The sequence below is a fragment of the Lingula anatina genome, chromosome 1, assembly GCF_051362555.1.
Source record: "Lingula anatina isolate TDL-2025a chromosome 1, LinAna3.0, whole genome shotgun sequence".
NCBI lineage: Eukaryota > Metazoa > Brachiopoda > Lingulata > Lingulida > Lingulidae > Lingula > Lingula anatina.
In genome coordinates, this window is record NC_141767.1 from 24,700,984 (window position 1) to 24,724,406 (window position 23,423).

The 23,423-nt window shown below is 36.3% G+C and overlaps 1 protein-coding gene across 4 annotated transcripts; it reads left to right on the top strand.

The window, feature by feature from the left end:
• Positions 1–11: 11 nt before the first annotated feature.
• LOC106164636 (histone-lysine N-methyltransferase, H3 lysine-79 specific) lies at positions 12–23,200 on the top strand. 4 transcript variants are annotated; one of them, XM_024076197.2, is made up of 25 exons: positions 12–226; positions 355–395; positions 4,195–4,269; positions 4,579–4,642; positions 5,369–5,509; positions 8,038–8,128; positions 8,313–8,407; positions 8,652–8,714; positions 8,907–8,962; positions 9,144–9,192; positions 9,481–9,580; positions 10,509–10,615; positions 12,176–12,220; positions 12,369–12,431; positions 12,693–12,851; positions 13,057–13,165; positions 13,596–13,706; positions 13,944–14,078; positions 14,389–14,480; positions 14,762–14,863; positions 15,046–15,183; positions 15,378–15,443; positions 15,639–17,334; positions 17,505–19,370; positions 20,059–23,200. In XM_024076197.2, the coding sequence occupies exons 1-25, from the start codon at positions 152–154 to the stop codon at positions 20,073–20,075; spliced, it is 5,556 nt and encodes a 1,851-aa protein (XP_023931965.2). In that variant the 5' UTR covers positions 12–151; the 3' UTR covers positions 20,076–23,200. The 4 variants fall into 4 exon arrangements, with proteins under 4 accessions (XP_023931965.2, XP_023931964.2, XP_023931967.2 ...); XM_024076196.2 differs by lacking the exon at positions 10,509–10,615 and adding an exon at positions 10,977–11,083; XM_024076199.2 differs by lacking the exon at positions 10,509–10,615 and adding an exon at positions 10,977–11,083 and having other exon boundaries at positions 17,505–17,621.
• Positions 23,201–23,423: the final 223 nt, after the last annotated feature.

The following is a 23,423-nucleotide window of genomic DNA, read 5'->3' on the forward strand; positions in this document are numbered from 1 at the left end:
ATGGGGTCATGTGACTGCGTGGTGGCTTCCACACATGCATTGTCTGGAGGCTGGATGTGGGCAGTGTTCAGATGATAGAAATGGTAATTCTGAGAGGATGATCGTCAAAAATTGACGATAGGAGGAAAGCAGAGGATAGCAGGGAAGCAGAATGACTATGGAGTTGAAGTTACACAGCCCGGTTGGGGCGGAACCAGCTATTTACACATGGCCTTTGCCAGCGGTGGTGAGTCCAATTTCAATCATTTTACTCCATTTCCTCTTGTTTTGTGATGTCACTTTTGTCTCTAATTTATGAATAGAACATCATCATTAGATATGGATGTGAATCTCACAGATTATGTTTACTTTTAGGACGGAAAGGACGGTAGCCATGAAGTCATTGATACTATCAGGTGAGGCGTTTCCTCTTTTTATAATTTGACCCCAATGTTTTGTCCCGTATTTGTAGTAAAGGCTTCTCGTAGTACAATCCAGTGTATTTCCATCTACAGAGCACCGTGACAGTGTCAGTTAGGCTGTGACAGATGACTTGGTTTGTTTTTAAGAGAGTAAAGAAAAAAGACTCAACAATAGAAGTATTCAAAGATGAAGCATATATGTTTTTTTCTTCATCAATTAAAGTAATCTATTTGTATATATTAGATATGATTCTTGGAAATACAAAGTTTTGACTCATATGCTTCCTACTAAAATGAAACGTGACTATGTGCGGGTTTACCAAAAGTAGGTTGAATTTGAAAGAAAATATGGGTATTTTTTAAGTGTGAATTAAACAGAATGGGGTAGGCAATGGTTTTTGGGATGTGACCTTGCACAGTAGTTGTTATTATGGTACATTTGTGAATATGTGGATGTCAGTTGAGATAAGCTACACTGAAATTATAAGTGTCAAAGCTTAAAGTGATAATACCATTTGATTGAACTTCTTTGACATAATGTAAACAGTGAAAAAGCTGTACCTTAATGTATATTTAATTTCATCTTATTTGTCACCGGTTATCATACACATGCAGGTTTTACTAATGAAGTTACTGTGGTATACATGTTTTGTCATGAAATCATAATAAACCACAGCCGGTCTCGGAAGTGCATTTCTCCGAGTTTGCAAATTGATATTGTGTGTTTTTCTGTTTACTGACATCTACGTCATTAACAACTGAATAATATATCAGTATCAGTAACTTAGAAACATTTTTTAAAATTAAGTATTAGATAATGTATCATTATCTTAGAAACATTTTTACATATATTTTCCTATTGAAAAATCCATCAAATCCTAATTTTGCCACAGCAAGTCGAGATTGTATTTAGAATATTCTTTATCTTTGGTAAATATAAATGAAACAATAGAAAGGTTTGTATTACACATGGTGATTAATCAAGTTGATTAGTAAAGGCACAGGACTGTGGTAATATTATTAAAGGATGTTCTATGTTTACTATCAGTGGCTGTCATCTTGCTGATGCTTGTGTCCTCACAATAACCATTGTGTGGGCAAAATGATAGCAATTCGGAGGCGAGATATGGCGTAGGTGCAATTGACTAATCTGACAACAGACATCAAATGACATCAAACAGTGAATAATTGTAAAAAATCTATTCAGGATTGTAGGTATTTGTTTATGCATAGGCGTTATTATGATGATAAATATGTAAAGGAGTGACCCAGTTTGTTAAATATAGATTAGTTTCTAGAAGGTCACACAGTGATATTGTATATAGGCTAGATATTGATATCTGTCTGGGTAGTGTTCTTTGTCCCGACTAATGTTAAGATGAATTGTAGTTTGTTTGGAATACAGATTTCTGCTGCATTGTTCGTCATTGTAATGAAGAGGAAATTGAATCTTAACAGTATCTCAGAACATAATAATGGGACAGACAAAAAATGTAGACATGAACATTGCCTGGCTCCATGCATGGGTATTGTTTATAATTGTACTGTAGGTGGAAAGAATTAGCCCAGACTTTCATTATTGTGCGTGAATTTATTAAGTGTGGAATTTAAAAATCTGAACAGATAATACTGTACACTTGGAGTGTACATCAGCATTGAAAAATTATAACTTCATGTCTTAGTCTGATTTAAAAGGTTAGATATGCTCGAACCACTCACATTGTTTAGCTTCCAATTTATCATTTTTTGCATAGAGTAAAAGAAATACACATGCCTCATCATAGTGCCAAATATGGTATTGACTATTCAAATTACAATATGGCCAAGCATTCTGGAAACTGGCTGGACAGGCATGAAAGCATATAATCACTGGCTTAGAGTTGGTTTTGTGCTGCACATTTTGAAAGAGCCAGTCTAGAGCAGTAATTGGAATCAATCCCCCTCCTTCTAAATTCTATTATATTGCACTGTTGGTGTAGCTTATACATTTGCAGCTCATTGATTGAATTGCAGCCAGTCATTGCTGTTGTTGCCCCAGTAATGTTTGCATTGGTTAGGACATGCAGTGCAACAAGTACATGGGTCTGTCCTCCTATATAGAGCCTATTGATTGCCAGATCTGCAAACATTTAACTCTTTACTAGTGCTGTCCTTAATATGTACACTTCCCTTTTTATTGATAATGTCAAATGTTTTCTTTTGTAATGCATTCCATTATGTGAACATCTTTATGTGTGGTGGATTAATGTCTCTGCCACTTAAACTTAAGTTGATTTTTTATACAGAATATATGTTGTTTTAAAATTGAGAAAAAATATACCTGAGTCATTTGACATGTGGTCGAGTGGACCTCCTTTCCATTGCTTCATCTCTTATAAGAAAGAGACCACATGACAGTGAAAGGGTTAACAAATAAGCTCAGACCAGATATGTAAATTGCAGTGCGAGATATTTGCAGTACCACAGTACTTAGTTTATCTTCATGAGATATGCATGACTTTACTTAATTTGAGGAACAAAATTGGATTATTATTACATAATTATACATTATACAGATTGCTTTTAATTTATAAAGTTATCAGTTATTAAATAATGCATATTTTTGTAACCGGATAGTACAGTAGTCAAAGGGTTAACAAATAAAGGAGAACCTGCATATATGCAAATTTGGTCATGATATTCCTGCATGCAATGTTTGGCATCTGCTTCTGGTGTTTTCTTTGAAATTCTCATAATAAAAGTTAAGCAGCAACATTTTTGAACAGTAATCTCAAAATACAGCAAAATTATTTTGCTTTGGCTTAGAAAAAAAAAACAGTTGTGTTGAGAGTTATGGGTAAAATATGTGAATCTGTGGGATTTTCTTTACATTTATTGTACATAAAGGGACATACATATATTTCATAGATCGCACAAAGGTAATATAATATAGCTGTTTTCATTTGTATAAAATATGTTAACCTAGCCAAGAGAATTCAGGATGAATATTGAACTGTCTGGGTTGATGACCTAGATGGTGGGGTTAGTCCATAGAGTTTATATAGTGGCACTGTTGACCTATAAATTATTCAATATTAGTTCTTGGTTAGGGACTGGAGCAGCAGCAGCATTTTGTGATTTTTATGATGTCTTGCTGGGAATTATAGTTCTAGCAAGTATGTCACGCACACATGCTGAAAATGCACACTGCCGTTTATAACTACCAGGTAGCATGGCTGTCTATGGCATTCAAACCACTGCAGACAACTACAATGATTTCAAAGCAATAAAATGCAGGTAGAGCAGTCTGTCAACATAGAAAGGGTCGCATTGTCTTGTACACTAAGCGTGCAGACTGCTGGCTTGCTGATTATCACCTCCCTGCTTGCTATTGTAGAGGTTGCACATATGAAGGTGCAGTGTATGCTTGACCTGCCTTACACCTGGACTGAGTTAGTTGATATGCATGAAGATGGAATGTGGTTACAGCCTGTTATATTGAAATATATATTTATAGAACTTCTTAGGAAAGTGGTGCAGGCAAATGCAGCCCGCTACTGCTGCTTAATAGCTATGCTTTTGATTTGATGTACAGTTATGTAGTCTACCCAGACTCTTGATTTATGTTAATCAAAGTTAACCCTTTGCATCTCCTGTATACCTTTCTATTGCAAGGTGGCCGAGGTGAAGAGAAGGCCATAAGAATAATAATTAGGTTTGAGAAGAGGAATAATTTGATGGTTAATGTTTTGATATATGACTGTATAAATTAAACACATTTTTATTAAAAATTATGATTGATTGTTTTTTAAAGGTGGGTCTGTGAGGATTTTCCAGAGTTGAAGTGTGCCATGGAAAACCATGTATTCAAAGACTGCAACTTGAAAAAGTGAGCAATTTGTCTTGCTAACAGAATTGGGCACAAATATGCCTACATTCCTTTCACACTTGTTAAAACGTATTATATTGATGTAAGCTTATGTTTGCTCAAACTCAGAAGTTACCTTTTGACATCTTTATGTAACAGTTTCTGTTCATGGCTTTACTAGTTTGACATACTTTTCTGTTGATTATCATAAGCTAGAAGAACATAAACGATTTTGGAACATCAAAGCCACCATAGCCTCTTTTAAGCAATGTTATATTGACCAATTTTTTAAAAAAATTTAATATTCTCCCTTTGTGACTTTTGCTTCAGCTTTGAAAGTATGAAGAGTTTATGTGAAAAATATAACCGTGCCATTGACAGCATACGGCAACTGGTGAGTATGTGTTGCTCCCCTAAGAAGATAGAAATTATTTTAAAATTGATATGAAAATGCTGTTTTATTAGTCTTATGTTATCTATGTTATATGAGAGCGTTGAACTGAGGGGAACTGTTCCCTTGGAGGGTTTATGGTTTAAGTGAGACAGACAAAAGACCAGTATTTGTTTGAATATTATGAAGGTTGCAATGCTTTTTATGCATTGTCCACAGAAGTTGGATATCAGCTGTAACTGTCAAATCAATTCTTCAGCTGTGTGTCCTCTGTATATGCATGAAAAACACAGTTAAAGCTGTGCAATCCCAGAATATCCAGACAACTTGCTGTATTGATTGGTTGCTAATCTGGTGACCTGAGTAACCTGTCCAGATAGCTGTGCTCTACACTGGCTGTGTTCATACCAGACCAGACTCAAATGAATTCTGAAGGGCTTCATTGCTGGTTTCTTGTCTGCACACTGTGTACATCAGCATTCATTAGTCTTGCTTCATAGTTGTGCAGGGTATACACTGTGATTAAGCAATTAAAGGCAAAGAGGGATTTAATTATTTTTTGAAAATGAATTTGTATTTATTATTATTATTATTATTATTATTATTATTATTATTATTATTATTATTATTATTATAAATTTACAGATAAAATGCAGGGTAAACTGATAGCCTTGGGACTGAATTAAGCAATGAAAAAAATGACATGATATTTTTGTTCTTCCTCTGCAGTGGAAAGGAACTGCCCACCAGTTTGAAATGCAGCAAAAACGTCCATCTCCTGGCCTTCTGAGGCACATTGTGCAGCAGTGCTACAACCGGGCTGTGTTAGACCCAGAGAAGTTAAACCAGTATGAACCTTTCTCTCCAGAGGTGAGTTGTAAACAAGGGTTTGAAGGATGAAGACAATGAGAAACTCCCAAAGTTGGGTGTTCTTGTGGAAATTAACAGGCATAAAAGAAACAAAACAATTATGTTTAAGCACGTAAGTATAGCCTTATTGCCCATTTACCCTTCCTAGAGCATGCCTGCCCTAAAACTAGGTCACTGCTGACCATTTATGAGTTTGATTGTCCTCAGTTTTACAGTTGTGTCACCTATGTATGAGTAGACTGGCAAAAATGGTTTTGATGACACTTGTGGCAACCTTTCCAAGTCAAAACAAAAGCATTCAGCATAAATCGTACATATAATTTCTCTGTAACAAGGCTATGAAGATTGGTATGGTTCATGACTTGGATATTGTTTTAGTAGAGTTTTGCTCCGGCTAACAACTTTGTGTCCTTTTGTCTTATTTCTGAGAAAGGATAGTGAAAGGAAAATCCTAAAAACCAACAGACTGATGAAAGTACATCTAATTGCTTAAAATAATCTGATTGTAATGTTTGATATGTCATGGCACTCACCGAGTCTAATACAATATTGGGACATTAGCCAGCACATGTACAAAAACTTAAAAATTTGAAGCACAGCAATGCGATAACTGTTGTAGAAAAATAGGGCCTACACATTCATACTTCGGTTTTCCTTTGTGAAATTGCTTCTTATTCATCACACCATATGTTAATGAATAAAAAATGTACATAATAAAACCTGATTTACAATTAAAATTTAATTTTACAACATTCTAAGCATGACCCTAAAATACCTTGATGCCAGATATAACAGGTTTGAAATAGCGTTATTCAAGACAGGCAAAGACACATTTCGATGCTTTACACTTACATTGGCTCATGGGACATATCTTTTATTTGTTTAGTACATCTTATTACCTTGATTTTACATGCTCAGAACGCAATGTGCAAGAGAAGCAGGTGTCCTGTTTTTTTTTCCTCGATCTTTCTTTCAAAATGTAATTAAGCCTTCCCAGAATCACCCTGAAACCACTTAGCTGAGTCACATATGAACAAAACCACGCTGCCTTGGAACCCACATAGTGAAAAAAGCTGACATCATATCAAAGATGATGAGCCTGTTGATGTACGGGAGAGTGGGGGTGGGGGGTGGGGGGGGGAAGGGCAGTTGAATATGTCTTATAATTACGTTGAAAATGAGAGAAAGATTTTGTGACAGTTTGATTGGCAGAGGTAAGAGGGCTGAACCAATATGATTTTCTCCACATATTATGGCAATTAATTGTTTCACATTGTTATACTTTGTTGGGTAGATATCTCCATTTCAAAACATGACTTCAAGAGAAAGATTTGGACCAGTGTCAAAACTAGTGAGCCTTCAACCCATGAAAGATTGCATTTATTTGTTAAATTTAGGTTTTGCCTAATAGAAAGTGCCTGGGATTTCATAATTAGAGCTTCACTTTCAAACTAAGGGTGTTTTAGTAATAGTAGGGTATATTGTTGAATTGATAATTTTGTAAGCTGGGATATCTTAGGTAAGTAAACACAGATCAAGAATTACATATCTGTTTATGTGGAAGGGGCTAACGAACTTTGCTGTCTAAATGTGTGTATGTCAAGTGGACTTTTAGTGCTTAGGGTATGAAGATCAGGCTAAAAAATCTTTAATAAGTGTTATGTCTCCTTAACTATTGTGTAATAAATTAATGAAATGGTATGAATCACTATTGAAATAAAAATTTTCTTAGTTTCTTAGTATATCTTGGTCATTTAGTAGCTCACCCTGGTCTTCATCCTAAACTCCCAAAATTTATCTAGTGCTTGGAGTGACTTGTTAGTAACATGCATATATGGATAATGGATGAGATGAAATCGAAAGTTATTAAGTCATCTTCAAAGATAAAGTGACAGCAATTATGCTGGTTTAGTATGAAATAATCATAGGTTGAGGTTGGCAACCTCATGGTAAAACCCATTGGAGTAAAGTAAACATTAGCAGTGGTGGGGAAAGGGTTAATGGCCAAGGTCATCTGAGGAGAACACCTGCTGTGACCTATATTCTGTTCTAGTTGGTCATTTAAGGTCAACGATGGAGCTTTTTGCTAGAGTGTATAGAAATGCCAGTTAAGGTGAAGCTTTGTTTATTTGGAAGTTTTATTCCCAACAGTTAGAATTCATTTCTGTGATCAATGCAATTGATAAAACTTACTGTGTTAATGTAAAATAACCCTGACTTGTGCTGAGAATTGTGTTTAACGTCAGAGACAACAGACAGCTTGTAATGTGAAATATTCTCATGCCCCAGAAAAAGCTTGAACTGGGTCAAACTTAAGATTTTCACATTCCTTTGTGTCTGGGCTAATATATCAAGTTGAAAAGTTGAAGTACATTTTTTTTTTTTTGTATTCAGTATTTGGGTTTTTATGGCTTTTGTACATAAATGTCACATTTTTATTATGTCAAATAAAAAACCTTGTGCAATAGAAGTTATTAAGTAATATTAAGCATTTCCAGCAATATTAAGCCTTTAAAATTTTATTTCAGGTTTATGGGGAGACTTCATTTGATCTCATTCACCAGATGATTCAGTCCATCAATTTTACTGAAGATGATTACTTCATTGATTTGGGGAGTGGTGAGTTACCTGATATTCTTATTTATTTATTTAGAGAACAAACCAATGTCATGTAAAACCATTTAAAACATAAATACCAAATATCATCAATACCTTTGTCACAATTGTCATTATCAGTTTAATATTCACAACTAAAATTACGTGAAGACAAACTTAAAGAGGTCTCAATTTCCTCCATGTTCAGGGGTAGGCCAGGTAGTTCTACAAGTAGCTGCAGCAACCCCCTGTAAAATGTGCTACGGCATTGAAAAAGCAGATTGGCCTGCAGCATATTCTGTGGTAAGTCTGAACAGTCATGTATTTATTTTTCAAATTAATGTAGCCCACATCATACTATGTAATGTATTTTTAATGAATATTTTCAAATATATTAATTAGGATGTTAAAATTATAGGAGTATGGTAGAATTTTCTCTCACTTTAATAGAACTTTGACATTTCTCAAGGGAAAATGATTGCATGTTTACATGCATGTGTCTCTTTACTTTTCATAAATATCTTATGGAATTTTTTTTTTCAAACAGTCAATGGATAAAGAATTCAGGAAGTGGATGAAGTGGTATGGAAAGAAGCACAGCAACTACCTGGTAATTAGAACTCGTGCATAAACGAACATGCATGCACACATGCAGGCACACACATGCAGAGAAAGAGAGAGAGTTTTATTTAGTTGAATATTATTATGAAAGTCTTCCCTTCATGTGTTATATTTCAGTTTACGAAGTCGTCCTATGTACTATATTAATTTGTTTTAATTGATTATTTATTTATTTTTACAGATTGAAAAGGGTGATTTTCTTGAGGACCACTTAAAAGAGAAGATTAACAATGCAACGTAAGTATGATCTTAGAGGATGCAAGGGTCTTATTATGTCAATAATATTTCTGTGAAATATAATCTGAAGAAATCCAGAACTTGTATTGCTCACATTTGCCAAATTGAGTCCTAGTTTTAAAAATTTCATGACATATAAACATATATATCTCTTTTGTCAATTTGCTCTACTTCTTTACAGGGTGATATTTGTGAATAATTTTGCCTTTGGGCCTTCAGTAGATCATCAGGTAGGGCTTTTATATTTTTCATTTCTCAGAAAAGCTTTTTAGTGATTTGTCAGTAATATGATGGAATTTTAGATGCTTGGGTTATTCATCTTCAAGGCAAAACCCCATTGTTTTGCACAAAAAGCAGTGTTTAGCAGAAATTAATGTAATACTTTCAATCTTGTAAGTGTCAAGATAGAAAATTATTAAATAAGAAGGTGGTTAAAAATGATCTCAATACAAAAATTGAGAAGTGATATAGACGGCCACACAAGTGAAAATAAGAACTTGATTTGTTCAATTTTCCAGCTTAAACTACGTTTTGCCAACATGAAAGAAGGTGCTAAAATTGTTTCGTCCAAAGCCTTTTGTCCCCTAAACTTCAGGATAACAGATAGAAATCTAGGTGGTGAGTACTGATCATATGGAGAGTTTTAATGGATTTGAAGCAATCTTGTACAGTATTTGTTGTAAGTCATTCTTTGGTTATAAGAGACAAATTTTATATGTAATGTATGTAAATGATGTGTGGACTATGGGCCTATGAAGTGTGTGGCCTTACAGGTACCATTGGTGCTATCACATATCTAGACCACAATACAACCTTTTGGGCAAGTTATTATATTGGGAACTCAGAGGAGAACATTGGGATGTATCAACATTTAGCATTGATATTTTTCAATGACTTTCTTATATTTGCAATTTCATTCTTTTGTATATAAATCATTTCTCAGTATGATGTGATGTCATGTTAGAATTCATATATTTATAGTTTTTGTGTTACTCCTGCCAGTTCATAATATGAAATGTGATTTGAACCATGAAATCACCCCAAACTAGAGTAGGCTCTCTTATGTGCTTTTGCATCTTTTTGCTTGAAATTAAACAGCCTGTTTGCATACACAGACAATAAGATATTTATAATTATTATTTACCACATAGCATAACTTGATTTGTTGATATCTTTTAAGTGGCATTCTGTGTTTATTTATGTGGCTTTAAAATTCATGCTGCAATCGTGTGTCACCTTGCTATGAAGAGTAAAAAGTAAAATAAGTTACAATGATAGACCTTGTAAGCAATTTGGTGAAACACTACTGTGTTGTAAAATTTGAGCATGATCCACGAATTTGAATAGTTTGATAAGCATTATTTTCAAAATATGACCTGCTTAGCCTCCTTGTTGTAATTTATCACCTTGTAGGCCCTGTGCTTCGAGTTGCGAACCCTCCCTGCACACATACCCTCTGTTATGAAGCGTTATTACCAGCAAGCCACCGTTGTCTTTGTATCAGTTGTTGCTAATGTACCATGTTGTGGCTGTGTATTTCTTACAGACATTGGCAGCATAATGCATGTTACAGAGCTGTCTCCTTTGCGTGGTGCTGTCTCATGGACTGGCAACCCAGTCACTTACTACCTCCATGAAATAGATCGAACTCTGGTGAGTAGGGATTGCACAGTTGATTGCACCCAGCTGCACTAGGGAATGATATGGAAAAATTAGACTGGCAAGGTGTTGTCTGGGCTGTGAAAGGAGAGCCACGTGGGGGAATACCCAGGAGAAAGAGCTTTTTAGGTCCTTGCTTTTGAGCAGCTTTTATATACGACTGCCCTGCAAAATTGATTTATATTGGTAAACTACTTCTCAGCTGTCTTTCCAGAACCAGAAGACAACTTACTGCCATCCTGAAATACAGCAAGAGAAAGAAAGCCACTAAATTTTCCATATGTTCTTAAGCTGCAGTTGGAGTTTTTTCGTTTGTTTTCTTTGCTTTGTTGACTCTGTTCTCACAACTTTCCAGATATTGGATCGATCATGCAAGTAGAGGAGCTCTCACCACTCAGTGGTGCCGTCTCATGGACCGGCAAAGCTTTCTCTTACTTCGTACATACTATTGATAGAACCTTGGTAAGTATGGGAGGGTTATGTATTGGAAGGGGCTGCACTACATCTATACCTGTTCTCCCATTCAAGACTTATGAAACCAGCACTATGCAACTGCCACATTGGTCTTTCTGCAGGCCTACTATATTTATCATATGGTTATCTAACATTCTGGTAGATTATAGTCTGCTAAATGCTTGAAAGAGTTCACTGTGGTCCACTGTTTCTTTGTTATTGTGTATGATTCACTTCTATTGCCTTGTATAAATGCATTATCATTGAAAGGATTGGGGAGTGCAATAGTTTATGTTCTTTATATACAATTAGAGCTGATTAAAACCATTGAGAAAGACAAAGAATGATTTAAAGTAAAATAAGACAATATTTGAACCTGAACCTCCAATTTTCCCTTAACACTGTTTGATGTACCCTGGTGCTGGTTTCATGTATTGTTGCTGGCAATGAAAATAAGTGGTGATAGTGCATCATAGTATACAGGGTCCCTATATATGTCTTGGAAGGCTTGATAATATAACACTGGAATTCTAATGAATACAGTACTGGATAGAAGTGGTCTTCTAGTAAATTGCCATACATTCATACTCACTGTTCTTTTGACAGAAATAAAGTTATTTTAAAGAGAGTTACATATGCAATAAAATGTATCTAAACAAAAAATTGGCAATTTACAAGGATTCACCTTTTATATAGATCACCAGTTTAATTCTCTTCTTGGCACAGTTAGTCTCTTTATTTTCATGTTTGTCAATTTATAACAAATAATGTAGTGTGAAAACAGTTCAACAAATGCATGACAAATAGGGAGAGAAATATTCAATACAGCGGCATGTATTTAACCTAAAGTTTGTGATATCTGACCTTCATGGTCTAGGGTAGGCTAATGTGACCATTCTCTCATTGTGCATGGTAGTTTACACATTTGGTGTTGGTTAAATTAGAGTATAAAGTAATGAAGGAAAAATTTTTAGAAATGTTGATCTTTAAAAAATTGTGAGCATTATTTTTTTATGATAGTTAGTTTTTATGATATATGGAAAAGACTTAGTTGATTTTGAGTAGAAATTATAAGAGGAACTGTTTTTTTCATCATTTCAGCTTGAGAAATATTTTCAATACAAGAAGGATCCAAGGGCAGCCCGAGTAAGTTTTGTTCACAACTATTGTATAATAAAATACTGTCATAGTATCACAAGATATCTCTATTGGAAAAATGTGTATTATCCTGAAATTGATCTTTCTTTACTCTTTGTGAATTGTCATCATGGTGAAATGTGTGTGTATTTTACAGGCTGATAGTCCCCCAAGACGGAATAGAAGAGGATTACCAGCCAAAAGCCTCAGGGAGAGTGATGTGAGCATAGAAATGACTTACATAATAAATGCTTGTACTTAGATTTGAATTTGCAGTGCTCTCTTCAGCTTTAAATTTTAATTTTTTGATTTGGATAAATTGGGGCATACCTGCTATAGTGTATGTGCTGTTCATTGAATGTTCATATGCTTGCTTCAACCTGGTTGACTTTAAATTTATTAAAGAGTTTTTGCTGAACTGGCTTAAGCAAACAGTGGACTTGTTACATATTAAGCACCTCTGTTCTGTGCTTTGTTTTAGATGCTGAATTCAGTAGATGAAAACAGCAATTCTAATTCCACTACTAACAGTCAGGGAAGTATGAGAAGGGAGAGAAGGAAGCATCTAGACCACAACTACCAAGTAGCAAAAAATTTGAACTTTGATGAAATTGACGACGATGAAAATTCTAATGGTGTGGTAAGTAAAACTAGAGTTGAGATGTGAAATGCAAAAACTGAATACCTTTTCAAATTGATGAATGCGCAGTGCAATCAATCCATGTAGCACCATAGTGCTTTTATACCAATATCAATTTTTTATAAGACATGTTATGAAAATAATGTAAATATAGATCCATTCGGAAAGATGGCACTTTGTCTAAGTGTTACCTCTTTTTACAAAGATTACAAAAAAGATGCAACGAAGAATTCGCCATGCTGCAACCAGGAACAGTGGCAGAGTAGAGAAGCACAGCAGGAGAGCACATGTCAGGGCATCTGGTAAACAGAATGGTGAGAGATACCAAACATAATTTATTGTTAAAAAAGAAAGTTTATTACTCATTGCTGTTCTGATATCTGAAACACTGGAATTTAAAGATACATTGGAAGTAAATGCCTATAACATGAATTTATTTTTAGTACTAATTTCTTACACAACACAAATAAAATTGTCTGCCAGAAAAATAAAACTTAATCGAAATTAATCTCTCAGGCAGCAGGAAAAAAGCTGTAAAACTGCACCTCAGATTTTCAGATTTGTTTTTTCCCGTCCTGTCCACAAGGCACAGAACATAAACAGAAATTACCTGTGCAAATATCATTTTTTGTGGGAAACAATGAAACATGACAATGATTTGAAATAAATACTATCTAATTGTGAATCTTTGACCTATTAAGTTTTCCTTCATGTGCTCTTTAAACTTTGCCTTTCATTTTCAAGTGTCCTCTACAAAACACAGTAGTCGCAAAGAAAACAAAGCCAAAGCCCTGGAAAATCTTGACCTGTTGCATGCTCACACGGTGTTCAGTACATCTTCACCACCAGACAAAGGTGAGAATATGGATTACAATATTCCTGAAGTACTAAGGCACAGTAACAGTCCTGTCCAAACTGTTAACATAAAAAGTTTTTTGTGCTTTGTTAAAATAAACTATTTTTTGTGCTATACTGTGATCATATAGCATTATGTTGAGATTATCTGATAGTTAAAATCGGCTCACACTTTCTGACAGAAATAATTTGATGATTTTCGAGGTCTGAAGTTTAAATATGCAATTTTTGTTCCAGTGGCTCAAAATGTGAATAAGTATAACGATGCAAAGATGATCAGCTCAGGGAGCTGTTACTCATTTTCTCCCCCACCACCCAGTGTTCACCAACTGCCTGACCTCCCAGAACCTCCAGAGTTACAGCAATTCCTGGGTAAGTACTGACAGCTTGTTAGTTGATGATTTCAATTAGGCATATTTCATTTAATAGATATTTACTGTATATTTGACGGGGGAAGGCTTACTTTGATATGGTGGATCCAGGGGAAGGCATAGTTGACGAAGTGCAGCAACATGTCATACCTCCATTGCTTTGAGAGCCCCTTCTCCTTCCCCCCAAAAAATTTACAATAAAGTCTTTGTGTAGAACTATAAAAGCATTTGGCATAGCTTCTATTAGTTTTTAAAAAATTAGCCTTGTACCCCTGTATTTCATGTTTTTTTTCATGTTTTTTTTTATTCAGATAACATAAGGCAGCAATACATGAACTTTCTACGCTATATGAAAACACCTCGATATAAGTTATCGCTCAAACAACAAATTGATAAAGAAAAGGTGAGCATGGGCGATCGTTTTAACTTTTAAATAACAGTGAGCTCACTGTTTTGAATATTTGCTTTGAAGAAGATTTTTCAGATCTTAACCAAAATGATTAATGGTGTCAGCAATAAGATATTCACAGCAGTAGTCTATCTAACTGGCAAGTTTAGTATTGTTCATAATGTTTTGTCAGGATGGATTTGGCATTTAAACTTTTCTAATATTGTGTCCCTTTATGGAGATACACAGTTTCATCACTGAGATAAATTGTACTTACAGTAAACTATATATTTTAGGAAAGAAATACAGATCTCAAAACTCGGGCCAATCAGCTGGAAAAGCAAATAAGCAAACTTCAGCAAGAGAGTGTAGGAAGACTAAAAGGAAGGCTTTCAGAGGTAAAGTCGCTTTATATTTAATTACTTTAAATACAGTGTTTCATGCACACAAGTTCATATAACAACCATAAAGTCACTTTATAAAAATAATGGACATGCAATCATAAGTGATGCCATTTTGTAGGTAAAAATTTAGCTGGATCATATAATGTTCAGTAAGGTTCAGTGTTGTTGTCTTTCAGTTGGAGATAAATGCCAGCACCCCATCTGACTTCCTAGCCAAAGCCAAGGAGATCGTCATCCGCCACAAGGAGCTGGAAAATGAGGCAGCTACTCTTCAAGGAGTTGTAAATGTTCTTGAGAATCAACAACAGAAACTGGTAAGTTGTCACAGATTGTGTAATATGAAGGCATTTATTGACTATGGTCCAGATCTTACCAGGAAATTTGCACTAACGGAATTTAAAAAGCAAATAGCAAGACCACAAGATACTTTATACATAAGGTTGATTTGTTGGTTCTATTGCTAGATTTTGACCACCTTCCTAAATTATCTCTTTGCTCTGTCCTTTAGCTGGTTGCTCACCATCAGCAGTTACTGGAACAGACAAAGAAGACTGGTAAAGAGAATGGGATGAAGGTGAGTATGGTAAATTTGATATTGATGTTATGTATGGCCCATACCTCCATGTTTGGCTTGTCACATATGGCATATAAAGGTCGCTTGTATTTTCTTCTCAAAAGATTAATGATATTGCAGGGTTTTGCCCTTTGAAATGTTAGGTGTATCTGGTTTCTTTTTAGATATTTGATCACCTCCATTTTGTCCTTGTAGGTGGACCCAGCACTCAGCCATGACTATTTGCTGAAAGAGCTTGCAACTTCATTCAACCACAAGAAGGATCTGATAACACAAGCTAGTAAACTGGAGGCGGACGTGTGGGCTTTGGAGAAGTCCAAGGACCACAGTCACGCCAGCAGATTGAAGAACTCCCCTAGACATCTCACCACCCCCATGACAGAATCCATTTTCCTGACGGGTAAGACCGAGTTGGACAACAAGAGTCTCAGAGACAAAGATATTCGATTGACAAATCATAGTTTCGATACAAAGTTGCACAACATCATAAGTTCTGCTCTGAATACAAATTGTGAGAATGATAGTGACCGAGGCAGACACCACTCAGGAATGTTGGGAATGCCGTCTGCAGTTAACCCTTTGTTGTCAGGTCTATCTGCAGACCAAGTTTCTTCCAAGGCAGATTATTTACTGGAGAAAAATGGACTTGAAAAACAAGCTGTGGCTGGTGGCACAGGGATGAAAGAAAAGGACCATATGAAATTTAGCCATCAGAGTAATGGGTATGTGCACATACCTGTTAATAAATTAGAAGAGGCAGAGTTGCATGTTAAATTGGAAAGATCATTCGGTGTACATCCACAACAAGATCACTTAAAATCTGACCCACATGGGGACATTGTACCAAAATCTGCAGTCCCAGCCAATATGTTGACACAGGCTGCTAGATCCAGCCCAACATTGTTAGAGAGAAGCACTTACTCTCCCATCAGTCGGCCTAGTAGCTCTAGCAGCACTGAGTCAGCAGAATCTGTGAAGAACCTCTACCATGGAGCCCCAGAACCCTTGAAAGGAAATAATAGTTCTTCGGGTTTATCATTCAAGATTGATAACCTAATGTCATCAGAGACAGGGAGGTCAGACTCTAGTCCATCGTCATCACGGCCCATGTCATCTCTCAGTGTTAGCAGCTTGGCATCGAAAGATTCTAGAGAGAGTCAGCTGACACCATTCAGCAAAATGTCCTATTTGCCACCAAGTACTGTTGGTAATCTACCCTTGTATGGTGGGATAGCTAACTACCATCAGCTTGCCATGTCTGCAAGTGGTTTGGGATTATCTATGCCAGCATATCAATTCCCCAAATTTGGGAACAGTTCTGACTCTGTTTTATCAAAAAGTCTACCAGGAATATCTTCTGTAGGTGGTCTCCAGGCTTTTAATTTTACCTCTCCACAAGCTTTTGCTGGATTGAATGCTTATGTCAACCCATATGGTGGTCTTGGGCTGAATTTGCACTCTGACATTTTACCAAAGAGTCCTAAGGTTCCTTCAAAAAATGAAGAAAAACCGAAAAAGCCTAAACGCAAAAGGGGAAGTTCAAAAACGCCTGGAGACACTCCACCCAAAAAAATGTGCTCAAAATCACCAAATACCTCATCTGCTGGGCATGTGGAAGCTAAAGTAGTGCCTGTTAAAGTTCTAACTCCACCTTCATCAGCATCATCATGTGTGGATACAGCCAGAGTGCAACAGACATTTGCCAAGACGTCATCACCCTCCACTGCTACAGCCCTGATCACCAGCAGTAACAGTGCATCCATGTCACCTATAGCAGCTATGGTAAATAATGCCTCACAACCATTGCCCATTTCGGCTATCCCATCACCAGTGTCCTCTGGCAAGTCTCCTGTTAGTCAATCAACAGATAGAGTCATCGCTTCTCCAAAAGGTAAGGTCAGACAATGGGGAACTTTGTTGAATTATAGGAGGCTTACAAAAATCTTCAATAGCACATGTGGTATATTCCTTTGTCAATATGATAATTGACTTATAAGCATGATATGTTTGTTTGTTTGTTTAACCCTCTTCCTTGCATACAACGTGATTTTTTCATTTTAGGCCACAGCTACAGCATCCCAGCCAGTTTGAGCCAGATTAAGTTCAGCAGTGGACTGGAAGCCTTGGCTGCTTATGCTACCTGTGAACTGGACAGGAACCGAGAGAACAACACACCAGGTGGAGATCAGTCTGTTTCAAGTTGTGATTCATTTCAGGGTAGTGGTGGTGGAAAAACTGACACATCAAATCAGGCCAGCTTACAACAAGAAGCGGCCATTGATTTAAGCAAAGCAAATGAAAAAATTAGTCAAGATGGCAAGAAATTAGACACTGATTCCAGCACTTTGAGCAGTAATGCTTCTTCTCGGGAGCTGGGTATGAAATCTCGGGGGCCATGCACCCCTCCTGGTACTCCTCCCCCATCACCCCCCAAATCCCCCAAACATCATCGATCCCCCTCTTCTCCAGGCCCCAGAAGCAGGAGCCGTAGTAGCAGTGTTGATAGCCATGGCTCGGGTCATCATGCTCGGCGGGACTACAGGAGAGACAGGGACAGAGATAGGGATAGGTCACATAGCAGAAGAAAGTATTCTGATAACCGATCATCAAGCCCCACCGACTTTACATCCAATTATGACAGGCATTTTAAAAAGAAGCATTTTAGTAAAGAGCATAGTCGAAATTTTAACAAAAATTATAATCACCAGTGGAAAGGAGATGGTGGAGGGTTGGGCAATGGGGGGATGGGGAATTCTGGAACTTTTGGGAAATTCCGACCAAAAGGAAAGTTTTGGGACCACACAAAGCAGATTCTGACTACACAAGGCAGTGGGTTTGTTTCTGGACAACAACATCAGCAACAACAAGCATGCAACAGTGGTAATATGGGTTCAGGAAATGGCAACTTTCAGCAGAACAGTTATGGTGGAAACATGAATAACACAGACAGCTATGGTCCTAACAAAGCTATTCTCCTAGGAGGTGGTGGAATTCTCACTAACAGTCCTGGACAAGGGAATTTTGGAGGCCCACCTATCCCTCCTGGTGGTTTTCCTGACCTGTCGAAGCCACCACCCCTGCCTGTTCACCCAGGTAACAACAAAGGTGCCCCAACATCTTACGCTTTGGGACCAGCGCGATCAACATCTTTACCTCAGCCGCTTTTCACTTCCACCGCGTCTTGCTCTAATAATGCCATGCAGCCTGTGAACTTCAATCAGCCGCCCCCACCACCTCCTCCTCCTCCTCCCCCACCACCCCCTCTGCCACCCTCTGGCCCTGGGTCAGCTCCCAATAACAATATGGTTCCCCCAAAAGGGATCCCCAGAATGGAGGGTCCACAGACTGCAGACAGAATGAGATTTGATGGACAACCACCTCATGATAAAAATAGATTCAGATTTGAAGAGCACCGGCCTCAGGGCCCAAGGTATGACACAGCCATACGGCCCCAGTGTGATGGCCTGCCAAGAGGCTCAGGCCCTGCTAGGTTTGATGGTCTACCACACAGGTATGATGGGAGAAATAATGGCCCAAGGTTCGATGGTGGTCCTAGGGATGACTGTGTAAGGATGAATGGACCAAGGTTTGACAGTGGTCCCAAAATGGATCACTGTAGGTTTGACAACCCCCGGATGGACAACATGAGATTTTCTGGTCCTAGAATGGATGGCCCCAGATTTGATGGCCCCAGAATGGAAGGAAATGATCTTGGCCCTTGCCACTGGAATAGTGGACCCAGATTTGACAGACCACCGAGGATGAATGGGCAACCCGTGTTCGATGGACCTCCACGGATGCCCTTTGATGGACCTTGTGTCAATGGACCTCCCACAACTCCTGATGGTCCACCTAGGATGAATGGACCTTCTTTTGCCGGGCCTGGGTTCTCATCATTTGTGGGACCATTCAATGGCAACAGACCCGGTAAGGGAAAGAGATGCATGGTTTTATCCTTTCCCTGTCTTCCCTGCTTTGGTGGTTGGCTGTGCATTTGCTTTTTGTCTATTGCACCATGCTGAGCTTCTGTTTCTGCTTTAGATATAAAGTTATAAGCAGTCCTCCTCTTTAAGTTAATGCATGATGTACTGTTTCCCCTCTCTTTTTTATTTTGGATTAATTTCTCAATTTTTGATAAGAAACTAAAACATGAACGCAATTCCAAGCACCAGCTATGTTGGAGTAACCAGCAGAGAAGAAGAAATCTTGTAAAACATGGTTACTTGATAATTCACTTTGAATATGTATTGCAGATGTGCTTATATGTTTGTATAATGTTTGTTTAAGCTATCTCCCCCTATTATTTTAAGTACAGTTTGGATGTTTTAAATATATTTTTACCAGTAGAAAAATGTGCATATCACATATGATCATTGCATGGCACATTTATGCAGTTTTGCATGCTACTGTTCTTTTATGTGTTATAAACATTTCATAGACATTTCCATCCCCAAACTAACAATCATGCTATAAATGCTTTCTGGTTTGTTCAGTGAATGATGAAAGTAAGTTATGTCCAGCATTAAGTATAATTTAAATGTTTAGCTTTCCCTTTTGTGTGAGCTTAATATATTTAAAATTAACACATGTTAATGGCATTGTTTTGTTTTTTCAGGTTTTGAAGTCAAATGATGACCACAGTATGCTAGGATATATCGACTTTTAAACAGACCCTGAGATACTAAAAGCTATAGACGATTGTTCAGACAAAGTTCAAAATGTATGGAAATATATGGGTAAAATTCTTGTATCATAGAGTGGACATTGAAAAAAAGTTGTATTGCTGTCCACAATGCAATATGGTGTTGCTCATAGTTAAGCTTATAACTCTTTCAACAGTAGACAGATGCATTATTATAGTTATTATTGTAAACTCAGAAAGTGACGTTTTCAAAAAAATGATTTGCTACAATAAAACATTTATTGACTCTTTTTAGTAAATTATAAATTTTTTCCTATGACATTAAAACTAATATTAATTATATAACCTGCAGAGTGAAATGCAGTAGGTTTTTTATGGATGTGTGTTCATTATAATGGTCTCTATGCTGATAAGTTATGACAGTAGAACACATTAAGTAATTTATTTAGAAGTTCATACTAACTATAATAAACAAATTTTATAACTCTTCAGGAGTAATGTATGAACGCAAGACTTTTATGACCACTCGGATTTGATATTCATAATGGAACACATTTGATGTTTCTGTCTTCTCTAGTGTTAGCAGATGTAGTAATAATGATCTCTTATGCCAGGTACACCTTTTTCATTTCCTTGAAGGTATTTATTAAGTTAAACGCGGGGTGTGTAGGCTGATTGAGATGCTTTAAATGTTGCTACTGCTATAAAATTCAGGGAAGTTCTATCTGGGTGCTGCTGTTGCAGGGACCATGTCAGCTTCCATGTTAATAATAATAATACTACTAATGATGATGATAATAACGATGATGATGAAGATGATGATAACATTAAATCACTGCCCTGTAGTCTACCAGGTGATGGCAGCCGTCCACCCTGAAAGTGTCACAACTGTGTGCAAAAGTTAGACATTGGTCTCCAATTTATGAGTTTTACATGCTTGTGAGACTTTTTTTCCACCTTACTGGTGTGGGGATGACCTGGCATAATTGTTGAACTGATGAAGAAAATTATGATCTCAAAATGAAATTCCTCTGAATGTTTTGTGACTGTAGCTTTATTCACATCCGTGTGTTGCATCTCTCTGGCAGTGTTTAGGAACTTTTTGTGTGCTTCAGTAATCCATTCTACTCCACTGAAGAGCTGGGATTGGCATGTTTATTATTTCTAAGCAAAAAATATCATATTCAGTGTTTGGCACCACTTGTTTTGTATGTTTTTTTTCTAGAACTTACAGACATGCAGCTGTATTCTTTTTGTTATTTTTTTCATCAGTGTTTAATTGGATTTTCAAGAAGCAAGTCACTGTCAGTTAGATAAAACACTATCTCGTTTTTCAAACAAAAACAATGTCAGCACTTTACAGGAATGTAATTTAATCAACAGAGGAATTTCTTAATAGTCGATGCATAAGTGTTGATTCAGGGGTATTCCAGATCTCAGCTGTAACAGATGCTGTTCTCCACTCACTTTCTACACAGAGCTCAACGCATCCAGCAATAATTCTGTGCCACTGTGAGATGGTCATGGGTTACCTCAACGAAACAAATGAGTTCACTACAAAGCAAAGTTGTCCAGTAGACCATTGTAGAAAGACTTTAGCAGCTTTGTGACAGTGAGACAGACCTGTTCACAATGGCATCATTACAGAAAACCCCCCAGGAAGATACTCGTCCATTTCATATATGCATCTTGAGAATGTTGACATATTGTTGCATCTGACATACTAAGTAACATACGATGACATTGCTGTAATATATATATGAACTTGATTGTTGTGACTGTATAGCTCAGGAAGTGATTGTTTAAAACTGCACTCTAATATTCACCTTAATTGATGTATATGAATTTTGACCTGAAGTCAGTGCTACTTTTTACCATTAGCTAGATAATGAATGGAAATTAGCAGAATATTTATGTCTTATTCTGGTGTAGTCACATGATATTGTGAAGCAAATTTTATAGTGTTGAAGAAACGACATTACCAGTGTTTTAGAAACATAAGGGACAAAATAGAGGGTTAGACCAAAGAAATGCATGAAGATAGTAGGTAGGTTTAAATGCAAAGGTGGATGAGAGTTCAAACTTAATTTCAAACTAATTCATGTTGGGGTGGTTTGCATGGCACATTTATTTATTTATTAAAGAAAATTTCTTACACAGTTTGTTATTATGAGCTAAATTGTAAACACTTTCCTTATGTATTTTAAGTAGATGGTTATAGCCGCCTTGATGATTGATGTCTGAATATGTAGGTGGTCAAATATATCACATATATAACGTAATAAAAAAGCTAGGGGACATTCCCAGCACATGGGTTTGTGATTTTTATTGCACTGCCATAACACTGCCATTTGTGTTATCTTTAAGAAACTTGTTATGATAAACCAGGTCAATTTTGGTAATTTTATATCCATGTATTTAGAGTTAAAAGTACTGGTATTTTAAAATATTATGTAGAGTAATATATCAGTATGTTTAAAGTGATATATTAAAGGGCTTGAGTTGAATTATTGCCTGTCACAAGTGTATTTAGTACTAGAGATTGCTTTGAGATTCAAATGGGTGTCTTTTTATGTGCTTCAGATTTGATGTTGAACATCTTAATAAATTATCACACACGTCTAAATCTATATTTCAATTTGTATATAAAGAAAATCAGTTATTGTGTTTTATTTGAAATTTCTCAAACTATTATTTTAGTAAAAAGTAAGTGTAAATAGAGTGGACACTTGCCTTTTCAACACTAGTCTCGGGGCATAGTATTATATTGTGTACAGAAATATCTATAAAATTGTACAACTAACTTGCAAAGTAGGAACCATGACTAAAAGTTTTCTTACATTAGTTATTTTATTGAAATAAACACATTTAACTGTTAAAATATTACAAAATACAAGCAGAGCACAGCATACAAGTTATTCTTTTGAAATTCTCTATTCTTCCTTTGATCTTTTTCCTTTGATGAGTTTGAAAGATTGTCTTTGAAATATGTTGTAGATGTATTAACATGCTCAGAATGGTAATTTTGTATTTGCTTTTAAGTATTCTTCTAATGTTATACATGTATTGTTTCCCAAACTTTAGGTTTTGTAATAAAGTGTGTATAATAAGTCAAGTGTAGTTCATTTATCTTAATAATTTATCTATTTGTGCTGTATCTCTGCAGTAATTTATTACACAAAGACTATATATTGTGCAGAAAAAAGCAAATTTAGGTGTCTCTGGAGGTACCCGAGATTCTAACAGCAATACTTGTAGCAAGAGATAAAATTGCTGTTTATTTCAATTGAATCAGAAACCTAAATACCTTTAAATGATAGTATTAAATATTCATAAAA